The sequence below is a fragment of the Meriones unguiculatus genome, chromosome 1, assembly GCF_030254825.1.
Source record: "Meriones unguiculatus strain TT.TT164.6M chromosome 1, Bangor_MerUng_6.1, whole genome shotgun sequence".
In the NCBI taxonomy this organism is placed as follows: Eukaryota; Metazoa; Chordata; class Mammalia; order Rodentia; family Muridae; genus Meriones; species Meriones unguiculatus.
Genome location: NC_083349.1, coordinates 190304931 through 190332928, shown reverse-complemented (window position 1 = coordinate 190332928; position 27998 = coordinate 190304931). Strand labels below are relative to the sequence as shown.

The following is a 27998-nucleotide window of genomic DNA, read 5'->3' as shown; positions in this document are numbered from 1 at the left end:
GCTGAGTGTTATTTGCACTCCATAGCTGAACCAAGGCCCTGAACATAAATAAATAAAAGGTGGTTTTTGTGGGTGCGGTGTGGTGGCACACACCTTTAATCCCAGCTGGGGAGGCAGAAGCAGATGGATCTCTGTGATTGTGTGGCTAGCCTGGGGCTACCTGGTGAGTTGTTTTTTGTTTTTGTTTTTTTGTGTCTTTGAGGAAAGCGGGGTATGGTTTATACTCCCCTTGCCCCCAGCACCATTGAAGCCCCAGACTCTTCCTGGCTGTAGCTGGAGTCTGTCAGATCGTTGCTCCAGATTGAAACAATCCAGTTTAAGAGTCTCTCCTGAAACTTGACCCAAACCCCTCCAGCCTATGGGAGCAGCCAGCATTCAAGTCTGCCCTGGAGGGCCAGGAGGTCTCCTTTAGCTATTACAGTCTCTACTTCCCCATGAGCATTTGCTGAATGCTTTCTCTTCTTCCATAAGGACCCGGGCATCTGGTGGCGGAGGTGCCCACGACAATCGAAGGACAGCAGCAGATGTCTGAAGGAGCACTGTTTCTGGAGACGCTGAGCTTGAAGGCCTGTGGAAGGAACATGCTTAGGAAATAATGTCTGGTCTCCAGTATGCAGAAGACTGTGTGTGTGTGTGGTGTAGAGACAGAAAGTTGTATCAGCTGTCTTCCTCTATTCTTCCTCACAATCTGAAAGTGTTGTTTTATTACATTTATCTGTGATTTCCCCTGTGCTTGTGTTTGTGTGTGTAGGTGCGGTGCATGTCCGAGGACAACTTTCAGGTTATCTCCTTCGTGGAGTGTGTCCGGGGGCTCAAACCCGGTAGGTCAGGCACAGCAGCAGCCATCTTTATCTGTTGAGGCATCTCTTTGGCCCTCTACCTCACTTCTTGAGACAGTTCAGTCTCTCACTGAATTTGAAGGTCCACTATTAGCTAGACTAGCTGGCCAGCAAGCACCAGCGCCTTTCCTGCGGAGATACAGGGAGATACTGCACCCAGATTTCGATGTTAGGAGGGTGCTGGGGAGCTGAACTCACTCAGATACTCACAATTGTGCAGCAGATGCATTACCCACTGAGCCATCTCCCCAGTCCCACACATCCTCGTGTGTGTGTGTGTGGGGGGGGTGTTAAGACAGGGTTTCTCTGTATAGCCCTGGCTGTCCTGGAACTCACTCTGTAGACCAGGCTGGCCTCCAACCTGCCTCTGCCTCCTCTGCTGGGATTAAAGGCGAGCACCACCGCCTGGCGTTATTACTCTTTTTTATAGATTAAAAACAAAAAACAAAAACCAAGACTTGAAAAGGCTGAGAAATCTACCTTCCATAGCTTCTAAGTGGTCACCCTAGGATTTGAACCTAAGTTGGCCAAGCCAGAGTTCTCGGACTTTACCTTGCAACAGTGCTGGCCCTGTGCTGCCCCCGCCTCTGAGTACCTGCTAAGGGCCGCGGTACGGCATAGGCTCCACCCACGTTATCTGGTAGCCCTCTGGATGAGAAAAGGGAAAACAACCTCCCCCAAATGACAGGGCCAGGCTGGGTCTGTCCGCCCCGAAACCACCTACCATGGGAGGCCACAGGGAGAAAAGTCGTTCTTACTGTTGTGACCGAGAGGATTCTCAACACTGAGCATGGCGTTATGCCAGCAGCAGGAATTGAGCTGGCACCAGCCAATCCCTGTGGCAGCAGATTGCGGAAACGCATGGAGGGAGACGGCCACAGGGGTGGAACAACTGTTCTTTGTCTTGGGTCCTTTGCGTTTGGAGGCTGCTGTTCCTGAGGGCCTGGGTTAAGTTAGTTCTGGCCTCAGCCAGGGAGCTGCTGCCAGCTATGGTAACAGCCGCCAGCGCTGTGGTTCTGTGGTTCAGCGGCTGTGTGGTCCACGTGCGGATAAGCCTCTCTGTGGGCTGAGCTAGGCGGGAGAAAGGGTGATATCCAGAGAAGAAATGATGGGGGAGAGCACAGGAAGAGCACAGGGCCAGGAAATGAGGGTCGTGGAACTAAGAGAGGCCAGAGGTGGGTATGATCACCCTGTGGGCACGGGAGGCTTTGAAGGGACCCAGGAGACTAGATGTTGGGTGGTGAGGTTCGGCTTTCCCTCCTCTTCTCGCCGCCTATGAAACGGGCACTAACTTCTTGTGAAGATACAGGAGAGCAGAGGTGATGGGGCCTCTAGCATCGAGTAGTGCCCTGAGCACTGTGGCTTCCTCTGCACCTGCCCTAGGAGGTGACAGATGACAGAGGGACAGTTTCACAGTCTATATCACACACACACTTGTATGCTGCGGAAAGGAACATGTTATTACTGGCTCAGCATGGGCACACATAACAGTTTGTTGCTCTGAGTTCCTCTCCTCTCAGGCCTGAGGTCCCTGGACGAGTGCAAGGTTGACACCAACAAAAACTAACTCCACTCGGTATTTCAAACCCGCCTGAGCCCAGAATCCACAGATCGAGGGAAGAGGCATGAGAGCAAGAGACTCACAGTCATCCGAAGTCTCCAAAGCAGACTTGGGCTCTGGGATGATTGAGCGCGTTTGCTCTTACCCACTTCTCCCGGGAGAATCTGCTGTCTGGCCGTGGGCTGTAGGACAGACCTCTGGATACACTCCGCTGTCTCCTCAGACTGCTGGCCCTCGGAATAGAGAGTGATTTTAGTATTAGGTTCTTGTCTCGGCCCTGGGGCCGAGGAGATGAATTACCTGTTAAGCACAGTGGTTGCTCTTCCAAAGGACCTGGGTTTGATTCCCAGCACCCACATGGCTGCTTTCCACCAACTGTAAACCCAGTCCCAGGGACATGACACCCTCTTCTGGCCTTCTCAGGCACTGTACATGGTGCATGGTGCATAGACATACCAATACACATAAACTAAAAATGAAATAAAATAATGGGGGGGGGTGCTGGAGAGATGACACAGGGCTTAAGAACTCTGGTTGCTCTTCCACAGGACCTGGGTTCAATTCCCAACACCCACATGGCAGCCCCTTCTCTAAGTTAATGAATAGGTAGATAGATGGATGGATGGATAAACAAACAAACAAATAGAGGTTGCTCACTATTTTGTATGGGCACAGTTCATGTTAAACCCCCAGCCCCAAAGTGATGGTCTGAGCAAGGGAGGCCTCTGTCCGTGGCTGGGTTCACAAGAGTGGAGCCATCGTGGTGGGATTAGAGCCCTCACGAGGGCTGTAGAAGAGTCAGCTAGCTCTCTTCCCTGCTTTCCAATCATGAGGGAACACAAGCAATCCAGAGCTGGGAGCCCTCCCCCGCTAAGGTGCAACCAGGCTGGCACCCCAACCTTAGAGAAAGGCAAGCCTAGGGTGTGTAACGTTCTGCCTTACCCAGCTGAGCTTTTGTTTTGTTTCGCTCTGCTGTGCTGGAGACAGAACTCGGGGCTTTGCACACAGAGGTAAAGCCCTCCAGCTCCGAGCCGAGCAGCAGGCTATTTCTTTGTGCATTTTTGTGCACCAGAACATTTTTATTTCTCGTGGATTTTATAATTGGTCTGTCATGTACCATGAAAAGTCATATGGGGATTTCTGCAGAAGGTTTTTTTTTTAATATGTAATTTATTTTTATTTTCTTTCCATTTGTGTTTTTCCTGCATGCATGTATGTGTCAGGGTGTTAGAAGCCCTGGAAATAGTTACAGACAGGCGTGAGCTGCCATGTGGGTGCTGGGAATTGAACCCAGGTCCTCTGGAAGAGCAGCCAGTGTTATTAACCACTGAGCCATCTCTCCAGCCCCCATTGTGTAGAAATTTAATTGACTTTGTAGATTAGTTTGTTGTAATACAGAATTGTTTTATTCAGAATGTGTCTGGTATAAATTTCCATCAGTCAGTCCCTGTGTAATTTTTATGTTTGTCTTAATTCATGTATGCTACTGTAGCAAAATGCCCAAGACTGGATAATTTATAAACAGGAATTTATATTCTCAACAATCTGTAGAGCTCGAAGCTCTTGCGCATGTGTGTGGGTCCCAGCTGGATTCCCTGGAGCTGGAGTTACGTGGAGTAGTGAGCTGCCTGGTCTGGGTGCTGGGAATTGACTTCTGGTCCTTTCAAAGTCAGCAAGAGCTTAAACTACTGAGCCATCGCTCCAGCCCCTGTGGGACATGAATCATTTTTAAGTTGATCTTGAATACAGCAACCTTGTGAACTCTCTCACTGGTCCTAATAATTTATCTGTTTGATGATTTCTCTCCTGGATCTTCTACAGAGCAATTACATCATCTGCAAATACAGGTAGTTTTCCCTCAACGATTCTTAAAATTTATTACCTTTGTCTGCTTCTATTATAGGTTGGATCATATAAATTGCTGATTTAGAAGGTTTGTGTCCTAAAAAAAAAAAAAAAAAAAAAAAAAAAAAATTGGCAACTTCATTTGGTTTAACTTTACACATTGCCTGATACCTCCAGTGCAGGGCTAACTAAAAACAGTGATGGAAGATAGCCTTGTCTAAGTCCGACTTGAATGGAAATTGCTTGTAAAGTTTTTCCATTTACCATACTACGGGTTTATCGGTTTAAGGAACAGTGTGCTAAGGGTTGAATCAGATGAATTTTTAATTTTTTAAGGTTGCATATTACACTAGTGAATTACCTGACTGGATTTGTCCTTGTGTTCTTGGAAGAAAGCCCACATTTCCATGATACATTATTTCCCCTCTGTGCACGCTGTGCTTGCTTGACTTGCTATTATTTTATTTAGAGCTTTAGAATCTATGTTCATACTAGACAATAACAGCCAACATTTATTAAGTTTTCTGTGTTCCGGGCCTATTAAGAAGCATTAAGGTACTTCCTGTGACTTATTTCTTTTCATCCTTAGAAGGCCTCTGGGACAGCTAGTTCCTCCTTTTTAAATATGAAGGAATGAAGGCAGAGAGAAGGCACATCACTTCTTCAGGATCACATAGGGTGATAAGTGGTGTGGATTACAGTTCTCCGTTGTCAGCCTCAGGAGGTCACACGGCCGCCATGGGTTAGAGACCCATCTGGCAGACTGGTCTACAGTGCAGCTTTTCTAATCGGTCCCTGACCCAGCTCAGTGCTACCACCCCCCGAACAGTAAGTCACAGCGCCCGTGGGGGTCAAAAGACCCTTTCACGGGGGTACTAACCATCGGAAAACACGGATATTTATATCATGATTCGTAACAGTGGCAAAATTACAGTTATGCAGGAGCATGGAAAATAATTTTCTGGTTGGGGGTCACCACATAAGGAACTGCACTGAAGGACCACAGCAGCGGGAAGGCTGAGAGCCACTGCTCTAGAAATTACCTGGCTGGCTCTCTCTCTTTTTCTCTTTTTAAAACAAAACAAAACAAAACGTACCTGGCTCTGAAGAGCTGTCTCAGTGGGTGCACAAACCCTAGGACTGAGTTTGAATTTCCAGCTCCAGAGTAACAATCTGGGTGTGGTCTCACGATCCCCTTCGGGCCACCAGGCAGCTCCAGGACACTGAGAAACCCTGCCTCCAAGGAATACAGTGGAGAGTTACGTACGGAGCAGGACCGGATGGTCGCCTCTGGCCGGCACGTCGGTGGTTGACGTGCATGTAGGTGCAGTTTGCCTTTTTAGATCTGAGATGTACAGGGAAATCTACAAGTACCACATAAAGAACTTATTTCTCTGTGTCATTAAAAAAAAAGATCATTCCAGGGAGTTTTTTGGTTTTTTTTTCCTCTTTTTTGACAAATTGAAAAATCAGCTACTTAGTCACATATGTAAGAAATCGCACGGCAGTAAAATGGATGTTCCTTGGCTAGAGGGCTTTACTTTTTAAGAAAGTTTACATTTTGTACCTTTAAACCTTTTGAATTGGTATATATTAATTATTTTTAGAATGGGTTTGACTTGGGTATAGTGGTGCACGCCTTTAATCCCAGCACTTAGGAGGCAGAGGCAGGGGGAACTCTGTGAGTTCGAGGCCAGCCTTCTCTACATAGCAAGTTCCAGGACAACCAAGGTTACATAGTGAGACCCTATCTCAGAAAAAAAAAATTGTGTTCACTATGAGATTGTCATACCTATGTATATAAAATGCTTGGATCATTGATCGGACCCTCTCAACTACTCTCTTTGTCTCTGTCCCCTTCCCTCTGGTCCTTTTTCTTTTTCTAGAATGGCCTCCAGTATCTTCCCTCCCTCCTCTTTTACCCTTCCCCGCCCCCATCTTGCGCTCATCAGAGATAATACACTAGACAGCCAGGGCTGCAGACAGCTATCTGCGAGCAAATGGTCCACGCCCCTCGGTTTCCAAAGCCCTGCGGGTCACAGCGGGCAGCCCTCTGCACCTCTGTCCTGGTCTGAGTTCAGGGGGACGATGAACGTTTTTTCAGTCCTGTTGTGTCTGTGGATTCCCTTTATGAATCTGACCCGTTACTGCTGCAGTTTAAAGAGCAGAGGATGCCCTCAGACCTAATTACCTCCTCTAAACCATCCCTGAGGGGAAGGCAGCTAATTTCATCGACGTTTGTGCCTGCTAGTTTGCTTTTAGTTTTGTTTTTAGAACCCGGGGCCAACATGTCAGATTATAGCAAGAAGACTTGGGTGAAAGAGACTGGACCTTGGTCTTCTGCAGGTCATCGCTCCTCCAGGCCGCGCTCCTTTGCCCCTGACGATGCTGGGTGCCTCTTGGGGCCTACAGGTGTGTACGTGTGTGGGGAGTGAGGGATGGGGGCGGGGCTGGCACTGACACCTCTTTGTTGTTGTCCCAGGTTCTGAAACTTAGCGTGGGCCACAGGGAGAGGAGATTGCTGTTTAGCTCTAGTGGGCTCCGGTAGGCCCAGACTAATCCGGGTGAGGGGAACACAGCCCGCCCACTCTGACCCTCCCTTACCCTGTAACTCCACCCCTTCCCCAGTCCCTAAGACAGATGTGACAAGAGCTTTCCCACCCTCCTGAGTGCAACGCACTAGCCGGCCCCCGAGCGTGGGAAAGCCTCTGGACCACTGGACCATCATCCTTAGCCACAAGTCCCCGTGGACACACCCCGCCCGAGGTCTCCCCGTACCTCCTGTCCTGTCCTCTGAGTGGGCGGGGCCCGCAGCTGCTTCCCAGGTGGGGCTCCATCGGGTCCTAGTGCCGCCAGCTCAGACAGTCGCTGCCAACCGGGACGGGCGCACACTCGCTTCTCCAGTGTGGGGGGACCGGCGGCCACTCAGCCGGCCATGAGGGGCACGCCCCTGCTCCTCGTCTCTCTGCTCGCTCTGCTTCAGTTCGGTGAGTTTTTTGGTCCGAGGTGGTGGGAGGGACAAGGGTCGCGATGCGGGAGGAGTGGCTGGACTGTCTAGAGCGTGGGCGGGGTGAGCCCCAGGCAGGCCTGGGTGGGTAGCCCTCCCGGGGAGGTTGGGGGTCCCCCGCATCATCTGTGCGCCCGGGTCACCATCCATGGTGAGTGTCTTCGAGCTGGCCAGTCCAGCTCAGTCCCGGCGCTAAGAGGTTCCCAAAGGGCTCTTTTCATCTCTATGAAGTGATGAACTTGGTGTAAATCTGTGGGAACAAACCTGCTGTTTGTAGAGAGAGGTCACCCCAACACCACCACCCACGTGGAAAGTATTTTTGCACGTTGGGGGCGGGTCTTCCAAATCTCACATATATAATAGCTACTTCCGTGTCTGATCCCCTAATGCTGTGTAGCCAAGGGCAGGTTGATGAGCTCGGGTTGCCACGCACACACCTACCCTCAACACTGGAAGAGGGGCTCACTCGGCTCTCCTCCCCAGGTTCAGTTCAGACAGAGTGGGGGCTGTTTCTTCTACACTGCCCCACCTAAATTCCATGGTCCCGACTAGCTTCTCCCCTCCCCCAACACACACACACACACACACACACACACACACACACACACACACACTGAGCACACCAGCTTGTCCTCTGAGCTCCAGGGGACCAAGGCTGCATCTTCCTCCCTCGGAGACCACCCCCAGAAGGCGCTAGAATTGGGAGTGGTGAGACATTCAGGATCCCTCCTCTAATCAAAGACGACGTTGACACAGAGTGCATTACAGCTTTGAGTCACTGCTGGGTGCCCCTATTGCATTATCCCTTCTCAATTTCCGTCTCTGTTCCATGGCAACAGTCTGCCTTGCCTGTCATCTGGCAAACACTGGCAGTGTTTCTCCAGTGTGCTTCCACTAGGCTGTCTGCGCCTTCCTGAACCCCACCCTGGGCTGGAGGCATCTGAACCTCTGGAGATAGAACCTGGGAGCCTGCTTTTACGTAGCCTGGGGGTCCTAGCTGTGACTGGAGAGGGACAGGCAGCCTGCGGCGAGTTCCCTCTGAGACAGCGGTTGGAGTTTCTACGATTCTCACTGCTACCCTTTAATGAGCACATACCTAGCTTCCCGTTTCTAGATCGGATATGCTGTCTCGGACAGGACACGCACACAAATGTTCACAACTCCGCTTCGGCCTCCCGTCAGATTCTTAACCTTCCTCCCTTTCTTGCCAAGGAACGTCTCCAAAGGCAAGACGCCAATGGGCCACTTTTTTCTCAGCACCACGGTGACCTCTGGTGGTGGCCTCTCTGCTTAACTGTGTAAGCGTTTGCTCCAGTGAAAGCCCTCCCTACTAGTTCCCCAGGAGCTGGTGGTGAACGCCCAGAGACCTGTTCCTGGTCTTTTGGCTCTGACAGGCTCTGGTAAGCGTTAGGAGTAGATGGCAAAGCCTACGCGTGTGCTTCTGGGGAAACCCTTCATTTTGAAGGCGAGAAGAGGGGGCTGCATCCCAGCTGTCGTTCCGCTGGTCATTCCACAGCCCGAGTGACAAGCACAGACGCCAGGCGGGGCAGCCTCCCCTGGAAGAAGCCCTGCACGTGGCTGTGTCTGACTTGCTAGGACCTGAACGGTCTAGGGCAGTGGTTCTCAACCTTCCTAATGCTGCAACCCTTGACTCAAGTTTCTCATGTTGTGGCCTCCCAACCATAAAATTATTTCATCGCTGCTTCATAACTATAATTTTGCAACTGTTATGATATTCAGGATGTCTGATATATGACCCCTAAAGGCGTGTGGCACAAAGATTGAGGACCCCTGGTCTGGGGAGTCTGGAGCCCACAGCCAGTCCATGAAATTGGGAGAGCCCCTCACAGCACTAAATATTAAAGAGGACAAGCTGAAGGCCACAAAAGCCAAGTATCCAGGTGGGCTCAGAGCTCAAGCACAAGCCCCCGAGCAGCCTGGAACCTGCAGTCCCGTCAGACTAGCTCCTGGGGCGGCAGAGATGGAATTGCAGGGCTGGAGGCTGGGCCAAAGCTACCACCAACTGCCCGGTAGATCTGGACAAGTCAGGTTCTTCTCTAGGAAGAGAGAGGTCGGCTCGAACAAACCAAAACCAAACCAAACCAAACCAAACCAAAAACCGTGAGAAGAACCAAGATTTATCCTGTGGCTGCAGACTGGCCCCAAGGGCATTTAAGCTGGTGGCCTGTAAAGAGGGAATTTAATGTGTGAGGAGCCAAGCTCAGACTCTAGTCCAAGCATCCACTGGACATCCCTCCCGCCCTCCTCCCAACCCAGTCTGGGGGAGGGGCGGCAGGCAGCAGGTGTGTCAGGAGCATCTTTCTCAGGGCACTAAATATTGCATCTGTTCTAGATAGGCAGCGAGTTGGAAAGCGCACGGGGTAGGCAGGGCAGAGGCTGCTCGCTGGGAACACGCGGCCAGCCCAGCATCCACCCGGAAGTCTAGTGCACACTCACTGGATTGGGGGGGGGTTCCTATTCTAAGTACTCTGGCTCCATCCAAAGAGGGGGAAGTTTGGTAAGATGTGCAGGCTCTTTAGGAAAGTTAGGACCAGACTCCGGGGCTTGCTGGACAGGCAGCCCCCACCACATCCCCACCCCAACACCTCTGGCCTCTTCCTCGTCTTTAGCCTCCCACCAGCTCTCCTGCCATTCTCGTTTCTTTTCCTGCTTCTGGGCATCCTGCTCACGTGTCCTTGACCTTCTTTCGAGTCTCCTTTCCCTGTCCCATCCCCTTCTCTACAGTCTCCTTAATGACACCATGGTACACACTCAAGTCCTTAAACGTCATCTTCATTCCCAAACTCGAGAGGCAGATGAAACAAGGACCCAAATACCTCTTGGATGCACAAGAGGGGTAGGTCTTGGGCTGCGCATGCTCAGAGGGAAGCTGGCTGTACGGGGCTCCCTGTGAGAGGCTGTGCTGGATTTGGTTCTCAGTGTGGCTTCGAGCCAAGAACTCTGTCTTACCAGGAACCAGCTGCCAGCTGGATGGCTCCACTCAAAGAGACCTTGTGTCCTGTAGGTCAAAGTCTGGATCCAAGAAAGCCTCCTCTGGCTCAACGCTGTTTCCTTTCTTATGTTCTTATCCTATTTTGTGTGTGTTATGTGTGTCTACATAGTGTGTGTAGTGTGTATGTGTGTGCAAAGTGGCACACACATGTTGGTGCCTTTCCTTGCACGCTCCTCACCTGAGATAGGGTCTCTCGGGAACCTTAAGCTCACTGACGTGGGTGAGGCTGGCCAGCCAGTAAAAAACAGGGATCTGCCTATCTCTGCCCCGCCCCCACACCAGGCTTTCTTGGTGGGGGTTTGGTTGTCTGAACTAGGGTTCTCTGCCTGCCTGGCAAGAGAGCCATGCCTATGAACAGAGCCATCTTCTGCAGCTCCAGTTTGGCTTCTTTCTCTGGGAAAACACTACCATACACCCAGTTCTGCCTACAAGCCCACATTTCAGGAAATGTCCCTGGTAGAGGTGCCCCCCAGTCCTCCTCACAGGCCAGGAGCTGCTCCTGGGTCTTGCTTTCACCCACAGCGGCTGGCACAAACTCCACTCAGACCTTTGTTGGCTGGTAGGCTGAAAATTACCCTGGCAGAAGAGAGAGTATGCTCGAAGACCCAGAAATGAAACAGGAAATAGTCAAGCAGTAGGTATGACCAGAGAATGGAGTCTGAGGTCAGTGGAGGTAGGAACGTGAGAAAAAAGTATAAGGTGAGGAAGATTAGCCATTGCTCGGCCGGGGGGGGGGATGTCTTGAGGTGCCAGGCCAGAGCATTCCTGGTTTAACTGCCTTCAGCTCTGAGAGGCTGTGCCTGGGGAAGAGCCCCCACCAGGGTTCTGTAGGAAGACTTCCTAGCTACACAGGTAGCTGGGACAGGTGTGTGTGGTAGGAGCAAGGGACTGCTGGGACAGTCCAGGGCAGGAGAGAGAAAGGCAGACTTAGCTACTCGGTGGAAATGGAAGGAGACACTAGGGGAGTTGGGAAGCAGAGCAGACAGGTCTGGTGGCCCCGGGGTGAGGGTGGCGAGAGGGGAATATGGAGGAACAGATGCCCAAGTGAGGGACTGGATGTCGAAGCACAGAACATCACTTGCTGCCAGGAAGAGCAGGAGGAAGAGGTCTGGCCCAGAGGAAAGAACGACAGGCCTGTTGGCATCCGTGCCCCGCCCCCCACTCCACCCCAGCCCCCTCATCACAGCGCAGGACCCCAGCCCTCTGCTTCTCACGGCCCTCCTCTTCACTGCCACAGTTGCAGTGGGGCTTCCTCCGCACAAGGGCCGGTCTGACTGTGTGATTTCCCAGGGGACTGCCGCCTGGCCAATGCAGAGGAGAAGCTGATGGATGACCTCCTGAACAAAACCCGCTACAACAACCTGATCCGCCCAGCCACCAGCTCCTCTCAGCTCATCTCCATCCGCCTGGAGCTATTACTGTCCCAGCTCATCAGTGTGGTAGGTGTCTGGGCAACTGTGGCTCAAGGCTTAGGACAAGAGGCAGGGCTTGTTTCTGGTCACCCCTCAGGGAGGAGGGGGATGGCTGGTCAGGGTGCAGGGCTGTGAGTTAGATGACTGGCATGTTACTTGTGGCTTTGCAGGAAGGGCAACATCCCAGACTGCTAATCTTCTACTATTTCTTTTCTTCTCCTTCTTCTTTTTCCTTCTCTTCTTCCTTTTCTTCTTCTTCTCCTCCTCTTCCTCCAAGACAGGGTTTCTCTGTGTAGCCTTGGCTGTCCTGGACTAGTTTTGTAGACCAGGCTGGCCTTGAACTCACAGAGATTTGCCTGCCTCCATCTCCCTGAGTGCTGGGAGTACAGGTGTATGCCACCACACCTGGCTTTTTCTACTATTTCTTTAAATATATATATGACTATACATGTTTTCTACATTTTTTAATGTGCATTGGTGTTTTGTCTGCATGTGTAAGGAGGTCAGGTTTCCTGGAACAGGAGTTATAGAGAGTGGTGAGCTGCCATGTGAGTGCTGGGAATTGAACCCGGGTTCTTTGGAAGAGCAGACAGTGCTCTTAACCGCTGAGCCATCTCTCCAGCTCTGAATATATATATTTTAGATAGACACAGTAATTTCATTCTCTGGGGTGCATTGCACTCATGTGTAAAAATCGTGTTTGGGGCAGGCTGGAGAGATGGCTCAGAGGTTAAGAGCATTGGCTACTCTTCCAGAGGTCCAGAGTTCAATTCCCAGCAACCACATGAAGGTTCATAACCATCTAAAATGAGATCTGGTGGTCTCTTCTGGTGTGCAATCAGAATACTGTATACATAAATAAATACTGTATACATAAATAAATAAATAAATTTTTGAAAAATCATGTCAGGGTCATTGGCATACCTAGAACTTCAGACATTTAGCAGTCCTTTGTGTTGGGCAGATTCAAAGTTCTTTCTATTGCTATTTTGAAATATCCATTTAGTTATTTGTCAACCATTGGTACCAACTGTGTGTCTTGCTGTCCAGCTCTATTCTGTGCCCATCTCTTACTCCTCCTCCCAGCACAGCCTTTGTAAGCAAATGTTCTACACTGCTTTCCAGACAGTCGGGCCTTTCCCCGTAGCTATAAGTTAAACAACTCACCTAAACCGTGAGAGTGCTGATCATGCTTCCAGATAAATTCTTTCGCCCAGAAAAGTATTGCTGGGGCCTATACACCTGCTGCTCCTTTTGCCTGTCCTGTCCTCTCTGCGCCTCTGATTCACAGTTGGAGCATCAGAAAGCCCATGCTCTTGATAGCAAGTCAACTGTCTTGGCATTTAGTAATAGAACATTAAACTGAGAGAGGCTACAGCAAAAAGGGTGTCTACCTTATCACATAACCAGGAGTAGGTCAATGCTTGCAGAGTTCGCTGACTTAATAATTCAGTGATGTCAGGACTCTAGGGCATTTCCAGGGATGCCAATAGATTGTATTCCTTTTGGAACAACAACAAAACTCTCTCGGAGTCCTGCCCTCCTGATAAACACATCTCATTGGCCAGGGCTAGAAACTCACATCCAAGCCTAACCAATCATTGGGCAGGGGAATACAGTTACTCTGCCTGACTTAGCTCTGTCAGTATGTGACAGAAGAAGGTTCGTGGCATTTAGTCGTCAAAGAGGAAAGGCCAAGGAGGACCATTATGCAGGCAGACTGTGGATCCATCATGGCCTCTGCTCAGCTGGATGTCCAACACTCAGGTACAGGCTGAGGCCTGTGGATGGAGGTGTGGACAGGCATAGGAGGCGTAACAGGTATGGGAAGGAGGGTGACAGTGCTGAAAGCTAGAGGTGAGGTGATCTGGCGTGCTGAGGAAGGTGAAATCAATTGGAATTTCCCCCCCTGTCACAGCTGTATTAGAATGGGGTGTCTGAAGGAACCACAGTGCCTTGTAAACCTTCCCCTGTCCCCACCAAAGGCTTGGGACCCTTGCCTCTGGAAACTGCTCCAAAGACTGATCTCATGGGCACTGTGTGCAGCCACCAGAAGCTAGCTGAGGGAAATGGAACTCCTCTGGGCAGTGTCATTTTCTTTCTCCAGCCCCAGGAGCTCTGCAGGCTCAGCTTCTCCCATCTTTAGTGTTCAAAAGGGCTTTGCCCAAATTGGCAGCTGCCTCTTCCCCCTAGGAGGAAACCTAGCCAAGGAGGAGAGACACACGGCCCTGCCTCTGCCCTTTCCCTGCCATAGGAAGCTGAAAGCAGTGCAGGCTTCTGGCCAGCCCAAGGCAAGAGCATCCATGACCTGCAAAGGCCTTGTGCTCAGTCAGGGAAGCCAGCTGCCCTCTCTGGCAAGGGTAGACAAGCAGGCAGTTCTGGCCACACTGCCAGACTCAGGCTGCCCCTGCCAGATCTGAGTTGTGGGCCCCATGGAGTGATAGAGGCTTCCAGAAGCAGGAGCGAATGCAGCCTCCATTTCACTTCTGCTAATGCCCCTATGGGCTGTCAAAGTCCCAAAGGCTGCATCTAATGGAAATATTTGGCTTTAATAGGGAGGGTTCCTATCTGGGTTTTGGAGGGGAAGGTATTTGATTTTGAGCAGGGAGTATTAGGGGCATTGCCAGTTTAAAGATGGACTGTCTAGGGAATAGATAGAAGTTTGTACTGGAGGGGCAAGCAGGCTTTCCCACCCTTTGAGGCATGACAGCCAAGGTCCTATACCAATGTTCTGTCACATTCGGCAACCTCTAGTGGAGTAGAGAAAAGTAAGGGGCAAAACAGATGCACAGGAGAAATGTTTGGAAACTAGAAAAGTCCCATAGTCCCATATCTTTTCCCTTGCTGTTTTGGAACTTTGTAGACTGGGCTGGCCTTGAACTCTGAGGTCCCGCCTGCCTCTGCCTCCTGAGCGCTGGGATCAAAGGTGTGCGCCACCACTGCCCAGCTAAAAACTCCAATCTTAAAATGAAGTAAGAGGCTGGTGAGAGAGCTCAGTGGATGAAGCTCCTCTCCATACAGAAGAAGAACCAGACTATGGATCCCGAGAGCCCACTTAAAATCTGGGAAGACATGGCATCCATCTGCAGATCAAGAACTCAGGAGGTGGAGACAGAGGGTCCCCAGAGCAAGCAGGCTGCGTAGAATAGCTGGAATCAGTGAGCTGCGGGTTCACAAGAGACCCTGCCTCAAAAAGTAGAGAGCAACTGAAGAAGAGGAAACTGGACTGCAGTTTTGAAGCTTGCATTTGCACCTGAACATACAGCAAACCACACATGCACACACAAAAGCCAGCATTTGTGGAGACTGGTCAGGCAGTGCGGCTGACACCAGTCCGCTCACTGTGGAAACACAAATCCACATAAAGCAGGGTCTTGTTTAGAGACAGGGTCTATCACTGTAGTCCTGCCTGGCTGTTAACTCTTGCCTCAGCTCCCAGAGGCTGGGCTTATAGACATGCGTTATCACGTCTTGCTTAAAAAATATATTTTCAAAAGATAATCAAGGCTTTCATCTTTCATTGACTAGCTTTTCTGGAGAAGAATTAGAAGGGCTGGACAAAATGCCGGAGGGCAGGGAAGGCTCCATTTTAGGGTAATTAGAGCCTCAGCCAGGATTTGAGGTGGCCAAGCTCCAGGAAGTGCCCCTGACAGCCTGTGGCACTTGTCTCCACACTTGAGGACTGGCCAGCAGTATCTGGCCAAGAAGCTAAGACAGAGAGCCGCAGCTGCAAGCAGAGCCATCACGGGGCTGAAAGGGTGTGCTATGACAATCTGGATCTGACCAAGGACATGGGAGCCTGCTGGGGCTCCTAGAAGGGTCACCCCAGTCCTGAAAATGAGCAACAACAGCGATAGGAGATCAGCCCTCACGAAAAGCAGTGTTCTCTCCAAACCAGCTCGGCACAGGCTAGGTTCAGATGGCTCCTGTGGGTCCTCCAGAGAGCCTGCGGGGATGGGTGCAGTCAGATGGAACTTACTGGACAGAGCGGTTGGGGCATGGCTCAGCAGGCAAAATGGTGTTACACAAGCAGGAAGACCTCCGTTCAGATCCTCAGCGCTCTGCGAGCTGACTTCTGACCTCTACACTCATGTCATGGCGTGTGAGCACATGTACTCACACAAATGGGATAAAAAAAAATTTTAAACACTTAAGCTTTATGCTAGAGTATTTTGCCACAATTTAAAATAATTTTTTAAAAAAAAAACTTCTTTTAAAAATGAAAATGGCTGTCATTAATATGTTTAGGGGGTGATAATGGAAGGTTTCTTCAGAGACCTAGGAATTTTTAAGAAGAACTGAAGGTGATTCCTAGAACTCAAACATATAAGAACATTAAAACTCACCAGAAAAAAAAAAAAAAAAACTTACCAAAATGAGACAACTAACATTCACCATTCTTCCCTCATGACAGCCTGGGATGTGGGTATCTTGGTCGGAGCCCCAGTGAGAATCTTGAGCCATGTAGATAAGGACCACGTTCCAGCGTGGCAGCAAAGAGAGCCGGAAAGAAGCTAGATGGTTCTGCAGAGCAAGCATCCATAGATGCCCAAAATGTCACGTCGTCTGTCACTTTTTGTCCTACTGACATAATTACCCCCGAGAGTGTGTGATGGGCCAGGAAATGGCATGCCTGTTGTTGTTGTTGTTGTTTTGAGCCGGGAGGGAGTGTCAGATACCTTTGAGTTATCTAATACGATTTGAATGTGAAATAGCCTCTACAGACAGGCTCGTGTGTTAGCATACTTGTCTCCAGTGGGGACACTTTTGAGAAGTTGTGGAGTGTTTAAATAGTAAGGCCTGGCTGGCAGGGTAGTCACTGACAGTGGGGTTATGGATTTTAGTCCGGCTCCAGTTGTGGGTGTGAATGTCTGCTGTCCATCTATGCCACCACGTGACCAGCCACGGGCTTTCACACCAAAGCCAAGGCCCCAGCAGCCATTCATCCTTTGGCATGAAACTGTGAGCCAGAATCACTGCTGCTTCCCCCTTAGCCACTTGTCAAGCATTTGCTGCCATGATGAACAAGATACCTAATGCAGATATTGGAAGTAAGGGCTGCTGATGTCCTAGCATGCTAAACCAGAGCTTGAAGGGTCATCTGGTGAGCTTTGTGGAAGACCAGGATTTGGGGGTGGGGTGGGGGGTGGAGGTGGCAGGATAAAGTAGGCTCCAGGCCGGGCAGTGATGGCACACACCTTTACTTCCAGCACTTGGGAGGCAGAGGCAGGTGGTCTCTGAGTTTGAGGCCAGCCTGGTCTATAGAGTGAGTTCCCCTGTCTCAAAGGAAAAAAAAAGATTAGGCTCATGAGATTTCAGAAGAGAACAAAGACTCAATTGGGAACTAGGCTACAGGCCATTTGTGCCATATTCTAGCAAACAAACAAACAAACAAACAACAATTAAAAAAAGGTCTGGTTCTGTTTTACCCATGCCCTAGCAATTTGAATGTAGCTAAGTTAAAAGATAATTGACAGCCAGGCACAATGGTGCATGCCTTTAATCCCAGCACTCAGGGAGGCAGAGGCTGGTGGATCTCTGTGAGTTCCATGCCAGCCTGATCTACAAAGCAAGTCCAGGATGGCCAAGCTTATATAGAGAAACCCTGTCTTGAAAAAAAAAATAATAATTGACTAAGCTGCTTGGCAGAGAAAATATTAAGACAAACCAAGAAGATATGAAAAGCATATATTTTGGCAAGGAATGTGAATGTGGCTAAAGCTGAAGATGAATGGGTCACAGACAAATTAGCTAGAGCTGGTAAGAAAGGGTTGGTGTTGTTAAAGAGAAACCAGGCCTTGTGCACTGACGTAAAAGGAGAGATGCTGTGGGAACAAGACTGTCCGTTGAAGGCCCTGGGAAGTTCATTTGAAAGGAGAGAGAGCCTAAAGACACCACTGCCAGGGTTTCCTGCTCAAAACTCGCCACCCAGCGAAGTGTCTCCGAGGGGTGAGCCACAAAGGTACACAGAGTGGAAGGCAGCTGTGTTAGCTGGAAGGGGACCGGCTCAAGCTGGCAGTGGAATCTGGCATCTTCCGGCTGGTCCTGGTTGGTCAGGCGTGGAAGAGGCAAGAGTAACAGGGTTGTGGCCCCCTCTCCAAGGTTCCGGAAAGTGGCAGAGGCAGGCAGCGTGTGACAAGATTGGATTCTCTGCAGGGAGCCTCCGAAAAGATGCTGAATGAGACTGTGATTGGGAGAGATTAAGTTGCAGCGGAGCCCCCAGAATTTAGGAGATAGAAAAAATCGGAATATTCACCAGTGAAAACTGCAGGCAACAGAGCAGAGCCAGCCCAGGCAGCAGGCTGCTGTTGCCCGGATGATGGCACCAGTGCCCCCACGTGCTGGACATGGAGATACAAGATTTTGGGTTTTTCCTGCAAGGTTCCAGTCTTGCTTTGATCCTTTTTTTTTTTTTTTAAGATTTATTTTTATTTTTCGAATATGGGTACTTTGCCTGAATGTTTGTTTGTGCACCGAATGCTTGCAGCGCACATAGAGGCCAGAAGAGGGCATGGAATCCTCTTGGCCTGGAATCACAGATGGCTGTGAGTCTCCAGGTAGGTGCTCAAGATCTACCCGGGTCCTCCATGAGAGCACCCACTGCTCTTAAGCGTTGAGCCTTCTCTCCAGCCCCTTTGGTCCCGTCTGTTCTTGCTAATGCTCTCATATGCTCTCTCACTTTTGGAATGGGAATGTTTATGCCATTGTACATCAGAAGTAACTTATCGTTTGATTTTACAGGGACTCACTGGTAAGAGGCTTCAGACTTTCACAGTGTTGGAACTGTAAGACTGTAGCCTGCACAGCCTTTTGGAGTTGTAGTAAATGTATCCTTGCACTATCAGATGACCAGGAGCCTGTGGGGTGGGGCTGGGAACAGAGTATTATGGTGTAGCTATAGAACATCCCCTCCACACCCCGTGTCTTTAAACACTTTGGCCCCAGGAGGCCACACTGAGAAGCAGTGAGACCTGTTAGAGATGAGGAAATAGGTGGCTGTGAGCAGGCCTGTGGGTCATAGCCTAGCCCCAGGTCCAGCTCAAGTCTGTCCCTGCTTCCCACCGGCTCCTACCGTATGACCAGGTATGAACTCTACATGAAGGCCAGAGCCCTAGCTGCCCTGCCACTCTCACCATGACACTCTGAGCTAAACTCAGTCCCACCCTAAGCTGCTTCTTGTCAGTATGTAGTTGCACCAATGCAAAAAGTAACTCATTACATAAGAAATGTTTAGGTGCGAGCTGATCACACAGCCCTGGGGCTCAGAGCCTTTTTGAGATTAGGCATAGTCCACTTGTGGGGATCCCCTCTTTCCAGATGAACTGATGCTCTCACTTCCCTCCCCAGAACGAGCGAGAACAGATCATGACCACCAACATCTGGCTGAAACAGGTAAGTGCCTGTAAAGTTGGGGCTGTTCTTTGGTGACAGTGGACCTACAGGTGACGTGACCCTGCTTGTGTATGTAGGAATGGACTGACTACCGCCTGGCCTGGAACAGCTCCTGCTATGAAGGGGTGAACATTCTGAGGATCCCTGCGAAGCGTGTCTGGTTGCCTGACATCGTGCTGTACAACAAGTGAGTAACGGGGTGGCCGAAGCCTAGCGAGGGTCCAGCCAGGTCAGTAGGCCAGCCTCCAGGGCCTCGCACACCTGAATTCAACCCCAGCCCTCCTCTACTGTGCTTCCCCCAGACTTCTGGGCGGTGGAACTAGAGAAAGAGAAGGGGTGGAGACAGAGTCTTCTGTGGGAAGGTGGGAAGAGAGGCCAAGAGAGGGAAAGGCCTTGTCCTGCTCAGTGTGGCAGGGACTGGGCCAGCTGTCAGCCCCCCAGGCCACTGTCTTACCCTCTTTGCCTCACTGCTCTGTCTTTTTGTGACTTTGTGGCTTTGTCAAAGTCGGGGGCTGCAACATTGACTTGCCACGTGTCAGGATCTCAGGTACATTGGCATGATAGCGGCTGAGGCAGGAAGATCAGGAGCCCTGGAGTATGAGATCGGTCTGGACAAGGAGAACAAGAGTGAGGGTAAAGAATAGGAAGCCAAGGATGGAGCAGGACGAGGGCCCACATCCACTCTGTGCCGCTTAATAGTTTGAGGAGCTTGACAGTGTCTTCCGGCTTCCCCAAGCCTTGCTTTCCAAGCTATAAAATGAAGAATGCAGTACAAAACGTTGCTTCCTTGGACTCTCCTGAGGCCTAACTGGGCTGATTCCAGGAGAGGCCTTCAGTGCCTCGTGGTTGGTAGTTGCTGAGAAAGGCAGGCCTGAGGAAGGTGGATGACCCCTGAGGGCTCTTGGGGAGAGGGCTCCTGCGAACAGGCCCAGCCCCTCCATAGATGTATGACGTTCTCTCTGCCCGCCCTGCCCCAGCGCCGACGGGACCTACGAGGTGTCTGTGTACACCAACGTCATTGTGCGCTCCAACGGCAGCATCGAGTGGCTGCCCCCCGCCATCTACAAGAGCGCCTGCAAGATTGAGGTGAAGCACTTTCCCTTCGACCAGCAGAACTGCACCCTCAAGTTTCGCTCCTGGACCTACGACCACACGGAGATCGACATGGTCCTTAAGTCACCCACAGCCATCATGGATGACTTCACCCCCAGCGGCGAATGGGACATTGTAGCCCTCCCGGGACGAAGGACGGTGAACCCACAGGACCCCAGCTACGTGGACGTGACCTATGACTTCATCATCAAGCGCAAGCCGCTCTTCTACACCATCAACCTCATCATCCCCTGCGTGCTCATCACCTCGCTGGCCATCCTGGTCTTCTACCTGCCCTCCGACTGCGGCGAGAAGATGACGCTCTGCATCTCCGTGCTGCTGGCGCTCACCTTCTTCCTGCTGCTCATCTCCAAGATCGTGCCTCCCACCTCTCTCGACATACCACTCATCGGCAAGTACCTCCTGTTCACCATGGTGCTGGTCACCTTTTCCATCGTCACCACCGTGTGCGTGCTCAACGTGCACCACCGCTCACCCAGCACTCACACCATGGCGGCCTGGGTCAAGGAGTGCTTCCTGAACAAGCTGCCCACTTTCCTCTTCATGAAGCGCCCGGGGCTCGAAGGCAGCCCGGCCGGGGGACCTCACCCCAGCCAGCCGCACCTGACCATGGCCGAGGCTGCAGCCACCTCTGCCTTAGGCCCCACCAGCCCATCCAACCTCTATGGACATTCCATGTACTTTGTGAACCCTGTCCCCGCAGCTTCTAAGTCTGCAGCCAGCCCCCACTCGGCGGGCCTCCCCAGGGATGCCCGGCTGAGGTCCTCTGGGAGGTTCCGGCAGGACCTGCGGGAAGCTTTGGAGGGTGTCACCTTCATCGCCCAGCACCTGAAGAGTGACAACCAGGATCAGAGTGTAAGTCATAGCCCTGCCCCGGCACCTGAGTGAAGCGTCCAAATGGAAACGTTTCATTATAGCTTCATAGGTGAGGAAGAGGAAGAAACAATCTTCCTGTGTGGGTCTTGGGTTGCCCCAGCGCAGTCTGAGATGGGGTTTGGGGACAGGCAGCTTCCTTGTGATGTAACCCTAGGGAGCACGCTGAGGAAGTGGAGAAAGCAAGACAGAGGCAAAGGGAGGCCGCTAGAGGGCGTTAGTGAGCCTACAGGTGGGGGTGCAGCAGCCCCACAGAGACCCCCAGGGGCCCAGACAACTAGCCTCAGGATAGTCCCCGGATGAAGGCTGCCATATCCATCCCCCAGCGTCCATGCCCCTCCGGTTGGCGATAACCCTGGGATGTGCTCGTTCCTATACGTCCCACTTATGTCCGGTTGCCAGAGCAAGCACCCTCGGTGCTAAAGAAAACCCTGAGGCAAAAGAGAGAGGTGCTGCACGCCCTGGAGTAAAAGGTTCCCAGTGGATCTGAAAGCGTTTCAGCTATCCTTAGAGAGCACAGCTTGGGCTGGGTCGCACAGCGTACCTGCTTCTTCTCACTAAGACTTGCAAAGAAGCCCTGTGAGGATTTACAGCTTTGGGGAGTATAGAAACATCTGTTAAGGCATTATTGCTACCAGGCTAGTAAATGATCATGTGGGGTGACTAGAATTACAGATTTTTCTAAAATGAGGTTCAGTTCTCCTTCATAGCCTGTTCATCTCAAACAACTCCTCTGAACAAATAACATAGGTGCTTTAGTTTCATTCTGTTGCTATAACAAACCTAGGACAAGGAGCAACTTCAGAGAGGAAACGATTTATTTGACTCATACTTGCAAGTCACAGGCCATCACTAAGGGGAATCGGATAGACACTCAGGCAGACACTTAAAGCCAGGCCTGCTGACTAGTCCAACAGGATTACCTCTGGCTGGGGAACTCACCACAGCCAAGAAGGATAAGGAAGTCTCGGAGGAAAGCCACTTGCTGGCTCACCCACAGGCTCATGTTTAGCTAGCTTTCCCATACATCCCAGGCCGTGTGCTGAGGGAATGGTGCTGCCCACTGTGGACCTAGCTCTCCTACATCCATTACCATTCAGGACAATCTCCCCTAGACATGCCCACAATCCAGTCTGCTCAAGGCAGTCCCTCGTTTTGAGACTCCCTTCCTTGGCGATTCTAGGCTGTCTAGTTGACAATGAAAACTCACTAGTATAAGGGGGATTTTATAATAAATAGACACACGGACCTTCCTGGTTAGACCTTCCTATGCATTTCTCTACCCTAAAGAGCATTTGTCAGATGCAGGAGAATGTTTCAATTTTCGTGTTGCAACACTGTGTCTCTCTCCACTGGCTGCTACATTAAGAGGATTTCTTCCTTCTTACCATTTTGCAATTCCTTCTCATCAGCTGCATTCTCAGGAGAGAACGCTGGCATTCCATTAGTTAGCACCAGCTAAAGAGCACTGGGTGCAAAGTTCCAGAATCACACTGAGGAGAAAAGAACAGGAGAGGAATGTAAGAAAGGAGTGTAGGGCCTGAGCGGCGCTGGCCTGCTCCTCCCTGTAGCTCCAGGTCCTATAGCATCAGCCTCCATAGGGGCTTATTAGACTCAAAGATCCCTCTCAGGCCTCCATCTCGGAATTTGAACCAGATCCCTGGGACCTCCTAGGTCCATCGCAGTCAGAAGCACAGCTCTGTTGTTTTTGATCATGCTGTTTCTTTCATTCAATTTCCCCCTTCCCTCCCTCATCTCTTTGTAGCTTAGGCTGGACTTGAACTCCCTACATAGATGATGGTGACCTGGAACGTTAAAAATATATTATCAATTTTTTTTTTTACTCTTAGAACTGGCCTCACCAGCTGGGTGCACTAGTAATCCCAGCACTCAGGAGGCAGAGGCAGGTGAATCTCTGTGAGTTCAAGGCCAGCCTGGTCTACAAAGCCAGGACAGCCAAGGCTACACAGAGAAACCCTGTTTTAAGAAAAAAAAGAAAGAAAGAAAGAAAGAAAGAAAGAAAGAAAGAAAGAAAGAACTAGCCTCATCAACACCATTGTCACTCTGAGCTGTCTTGTGCATCATATTGCTTCTTGTATGTTTCAACATTTGTGCTAATCATGAGTTCTGGCTTACACATTTTCATCTGTTTTTGTTGTCTTTCACCCCATCAGTCAAAACACACAAAAGTGCTAATGCTTTTCTTTTCTTTTTTTTTTTCTTTTCTTTTTTCTTTCTTTGAGATCATGTTTCATGCAGCCCAGGATGGCCTCAAACTCACTGTGTAGTTGAGGATGACCGTAAACTCCTGCTCCTACCTGTGCCTCCCCAGTGCTGGGATTTCAGGCATGCCCCACCACCTAGCGTTTATTGTGCTGCTGGGGGTCCAACCCATGGCTTCGTCCGTGCTCTGCAAACTCCCTCTCCCTAAGCCACATGCCCAGAGCTGACCTTGGACTCCGGTCTTTCTGCATCCCCCTTCCCAGTGCTAGAACTATCTTCAACTGAGCCGGGGTCTCTGGAGGAAGCTTGGGAGCCACCCTTACATTCCTGTGGGTTTCCGTGCACACGCAGGTTGAGAAGCGCCGCTCTCCTGTACCCCTGCTTGAGCTAGCAACAAGCCCCAGGAGGGAAGGAGGCAGGCAGGACTCGGTGGTATTAAAACCACCTGCTCCTGTAATGCCAAACTAATGTCAGGTGCTCTGGCAGAAGTAAGCAAACAACCCCAGATCTTCCAGGAATCCTGGGACGTGGCTTTTTCAAGAGCCCTTATTTCACAATGGGAAACTGAGGCCCAGAGACGTGCTCTGACTTGTCTGGGGTCACACAGCTGGCACTCAGCAGCAATCTTTAAACTGCAGGACCCCTCTGAGGGCCTTGCCCTGTACTGAGCATAGGAGGCGCTTGTTGGCTAATTGACTGATATGTAGTTAGAGAAGTCTGTTTTCCCTCTCTTGTCCAGCCCACGCCTAAGCCATCCCAGGACCTGTTTTCCTCTACAAAACTTTTGTCCTCCGTGGTGACTAACTGTTCATCACTGTAAGTGGCACAAAATATGAAAAGATAGAAATATGCTTGAAATTAAGGCTGCCAAAATGAATCCCCCAACCCTAATATCACGGCATGGTGAGCCTGTGGTGCCTTTTGGCTCTCAGGAGCAGGAGCAATTGGTGTTTGGGGTGGGGGAGGTTGGGCTGATGCACTCCATCGATGGGGCCCTCGCAAATTGGGTCACTGACGTCAGTTTGCCAGTTGCTGCCTGCATTTCTAACTCCTGAGTCTTTGCAGAGCCTTCCCAGCTAGGGGGTGGGGGAGGGAGGCTGAAGTGCTGGCGACTTGGCCATTCCCTGAGGGTCTCTTGTTAGCACCAAGGAGGCAGGCATGTCTACAGCGGTACCCGGAGGCCAGCCAGGTTTCTGCTAGTGTCACACCCAATGGCTGGGTCTGAGAAGATGAGCAAGTGCAGCGCAACCGAGTGGGACCGCCGGAGAGCCAGATGACAAGGCCAGAGGAGGTGGGGCCTGGGTCATAGAAAGCAGCAGGCGCTGCTGTGACTAGACTGGAGCTGATTAAACCGCGGGGTTCCCAGCTCTTCTGCAAGCTCCTGTCAAGCAGGGGGGCCTTACATCTCCCTCCATGCAGAGCTACGGTGGTCAGGGGCTGTGGGGCAAAAGTGAGAGGAAAGAGCCTTGTGATCCCCAAACCTCAACCTCCTTCACCCGTAACCAGATTTGGCTTTTAAGATTACCAGGTGTGGTAAATTTGGGCCTCTGTTTCTGCATACATGGATCCAACCAATTGTGAGTAAAACAGTGGGTAGAAAGGTCTCTGCATTAGCGTGTATTTCCCTCCCTGTCATTAGACCCCCAAATACAGCCCATTGACCACTTTACATTGTGCTGGGTATTCACAGGGTCTATAGACACTGTAAACCCAGGGGAGGACTTCATGATGTCTTGGGTTTCTGTTGGCTGTGCTCAACTCCATGACCAAAAGCAACTTGGTATACAACATTTGGCTTATACCTTCTAAGTCATGGTTCATTGAGGGAAGCCATGGTCAGAACTCCAGGCAGGAGGCCTCGGAGAAACACTGCCCACTGGCCTGCTCCTCATGGCTGTCTCGCTCTGCTTTCTTTTACAACCCAGGACCCCTGACCAGGAGTGGCAGTACCTGGAGCAGGCTGTGCCCTCCCCCATCCATCATCAACCAAGACAATGGCATACAGACGAATAAGATAGAGGCATTTTCTCAGGGAGGTTCCCTTTCCTGAGGACTCCAGCTTGTGTAGAGTTGACCCAAAGCTATCTAGGACATATGGGTCATGTGCAAATACAGCCCCCTTTCCCTGAGATCTTGAGCAGCAGCAGAGTTTGGGTGCTCATAGAGGATCCAAGGGAGACTGGGGCACAGTGGTACAGCCCAAGTTCCCATGGCTTTGCCACTCCCTTCCCCAACCCTGGTCAGGTCATATGGAGTCGGAGAACACCGAGAACAGGCCAGTGGAGGCCATCCTAGGATTCAGGTCCTGCCACGCCAACGCATAGTCCTAAGCCCCCACATGGCTGGCGAGGTCTTGGTGAGCAGGCAAGGGCGTGGTTCAGAGGGAGGAGCCACTTTGTACTTGGCGCCTGTAACCAGCCCCTCCCTGTTTGTCTGCAGGTCATCGAGGACTGGAAATTCGTCGCCATGGTGGTCGACCGCCTGTTCCTGTGGGTGTTCGTGTTTGTGTGCATTCTCGGCACCTTGGGGCTCTTCCTACCTCCTCTCTTCCAGGTCCATGTGCCTTCCAAGGGCTCCTAGGCTACCCAGCATGCCACGGGCTCCTGGGTGGTAGTGAGATGATATGAGCAGCCACGTGGGCAGTTTACTGCTTCCTCTGGGTCACAGCCAGCGAGGCCCTAAGTAAAGATGTGACCGTTATCAGTCAACCTAGCAAACCAGCCACAGCCATGAGATGACAGAGAGAGAGGTGGCTTGCACTTCTGAACGCCTTCAAGGAAGCCCCTGAAGGGAGAGGGAGGATCAAGCTGCCAAAGCCCAGCCTGGTCTCCTTCTTCCCGTGTGCCAGGCACTGGAGTCAGTCATACAAGCAGCACCTGCTGTGCTGTATATCATGCCATCACACCCCAGCCTGCCTTTCCATCATCTCCCTCCAACCCCAGCTACCCACTAGATTCCTGGGTCTTCTTTCATTTCTCCACACTTGCAGAGTCTCCCAGATTCTCTTTATCTCTGCTGTAGCTCCTGCCCAAACCTCAGAGTCTTCCCAAGCGTTTCACATAGCTGCACTAATCAGGGCTCTACTCCCGAGATCCTCTGCTCCAATGTTACTTCCCCGTAGAGGCCTTCCCTCATCACGTTCCGTAACCGCATTAAACCTCCAGCTTCCTTGAGTGCTCCCCGTCAGCACCCGCCATTCTTAGTGAGTGCTCCCCGTCAGTACCCGCCATTCTTAGTGAGTGCTCCCCATCAGCACCCGCCATTCTTAGTGAGTGCTCCCCGTCAGCACCCGCCATTCTCAGTTGGCAGCACACCAGTCACCGCACCTTGCCCGTGGGAGTGTGTGCTCCACAGGGCTGGGGTGTGTGAGTTCACATTCACTCTAGAGCGTGGGGCAGAGCTCTGAGCTCAGAAGTTGCAAAATAAATGTTTGTTGAATGGAGGGCTCCTACTCTCCCTCAGACACACGTGTGCCCTCTGAGGAGCTGTCCTTGGTCCCCAACCTCTAGACAGCGTGGACTTCTCTGGGGCACCACAACTCTGGCGGCTTTCTGCCTTCAGGTCGTGGTCGGTCTGGGCCTGTCTCTTTCACACACACTGATTCATTGCTCTCAAGAACCTGCCCCATTGCTGACACTCAAGATATTTCTGCAATTACGGAGAATACTTAACTTTTAAAAAAACGTTATTCTGTGTGTATGGCTGCTTGGCCTTCTCTTTGTGGGTGCACCGCGTGCATGCCTGGAACCCTCAGAGGCCAGGAAAGGGCACTGGAGTCCCTGCAGTGACAGACGTGAGCCCCCATGTATATGGTGGGAAGCAAACCTGGGTCCCCTGGAAGAGCAGCCAGTGCTCTTGACTGCTGAGTCTCCAGCCCCTGAAGGAGAATATTTTAAAGAACTTTGTTTTTAAATTTATCATACAATAAAGTTGACTTTTTTAAGACTTCAACATAAGCATACATGTGTAGAAGCATCATTGACACCAGGACAGGCGAAAGATGTGTCACGCAGACTGTGCTATTCTGAATAGCCCCATTCCCGCACACCTAGTCCTGGCCGCCCCTTAGCTCTTTGCCACTCCAGCTGAGCATGCTCAAGCCTGGGTCCTGCATGGAGGAAGCCTACAGGGCAGAACTCTTTCAGCCGAGGGGAGGCACCTGCCTCTCAAGTCTGCACGAACCCTGGAACCCTTTTAAAGATGTAAGGAGACAACTGGTTCCATAAAGTCGCCCTCCGGCTTTCATGTGTGCTTGTGCACACACACAATAAACAGAAATCTCTTTCTAATGAAAACGTTTATTGAAGTATAACTTGAACTCATTTTTGCAGTGGGCAGTTCCGTGAGTTTAGGTTCATTCACCACCACGCCACGATCCAGCTTGGCACTGTTCCATCATCCTTACAAGATCCCTAAAAGCCATCATGGAAGCCTCCAAGGGTCAAGCCATCCCCAGTGGGTGGCCAGAGAGGTCAAGGGACCCGGAATGCTGTCACTGCCTTTTCCCAAGACAAACAGTCGTGAAGATGTCAGAGAGACAATGGAGGGATTGCAAGGGTCAGTGTGGGAAGCCAGAGACTGTAATTGTTTCAGCCTTATTTATTGTGTTTATTTACTGTGCTGGGCATGAAAACACGGCCCTTGGGTCCGCCAGGCAGGCCCTCCACTGCTGAGCTGTACTCGCCCGGACTGCTCTGTTTTTTTAAGGAGCATTTCTAGC

The 27998-nt window shown here is 51.0% G+C and overlaps 1 protein-coding gene and 1 long non-coding RNA gene across 3 annotated transcripts; one reads left to right on the top strand and one right to left on the bottom strand.

Moving 5' to 3' along the window:
• Positions 1-5: 5 nt before the first annotated feature.
• Positions 6-8448, bottom strand: LOC132649758 (uncharacterized). Of its 2 annotated transcripts, none has more exons than XR_009588291.1 (6): positions 8349-8448; positions 7024-7502; positions 5343-5478; positions 4283-4342; positions 2484-2633; positions 6-568 (listed from the first exon to the last, which is right to left on the bottom strand). It is a non-coding gene; the product is annotated as an uncharacterized LOC132649758 (long non-coding RNA). The 2 variants fall into 2 exon arrangements; XR_009588292.1 differs by having other exon boundaries at positions 2546-2633.
• On the top strand, positions 7104-27997 carry Chrnb4 (cholinergic receptor nicotinic beta 4 subunit). The gene is made up of 6 exons (XM_021644265.2): positions 7104-7232; positions 11556-11704; positions 19025-19069; positions 19147-19256; positions 20047-21037; positions 25718-27997. Exons 1-6 carry the CDS (start codon positions 7181-7183, stop codon positions 25856-25858), a joined length of 1488 nt encoding a protein of 495 aa, XP_021499940.1. The 5' UTR covers positions 7104-7180; the 3' UTR covers positions 25859-27997.
• Position 27998: the final 1 nt, after the last annotated feature.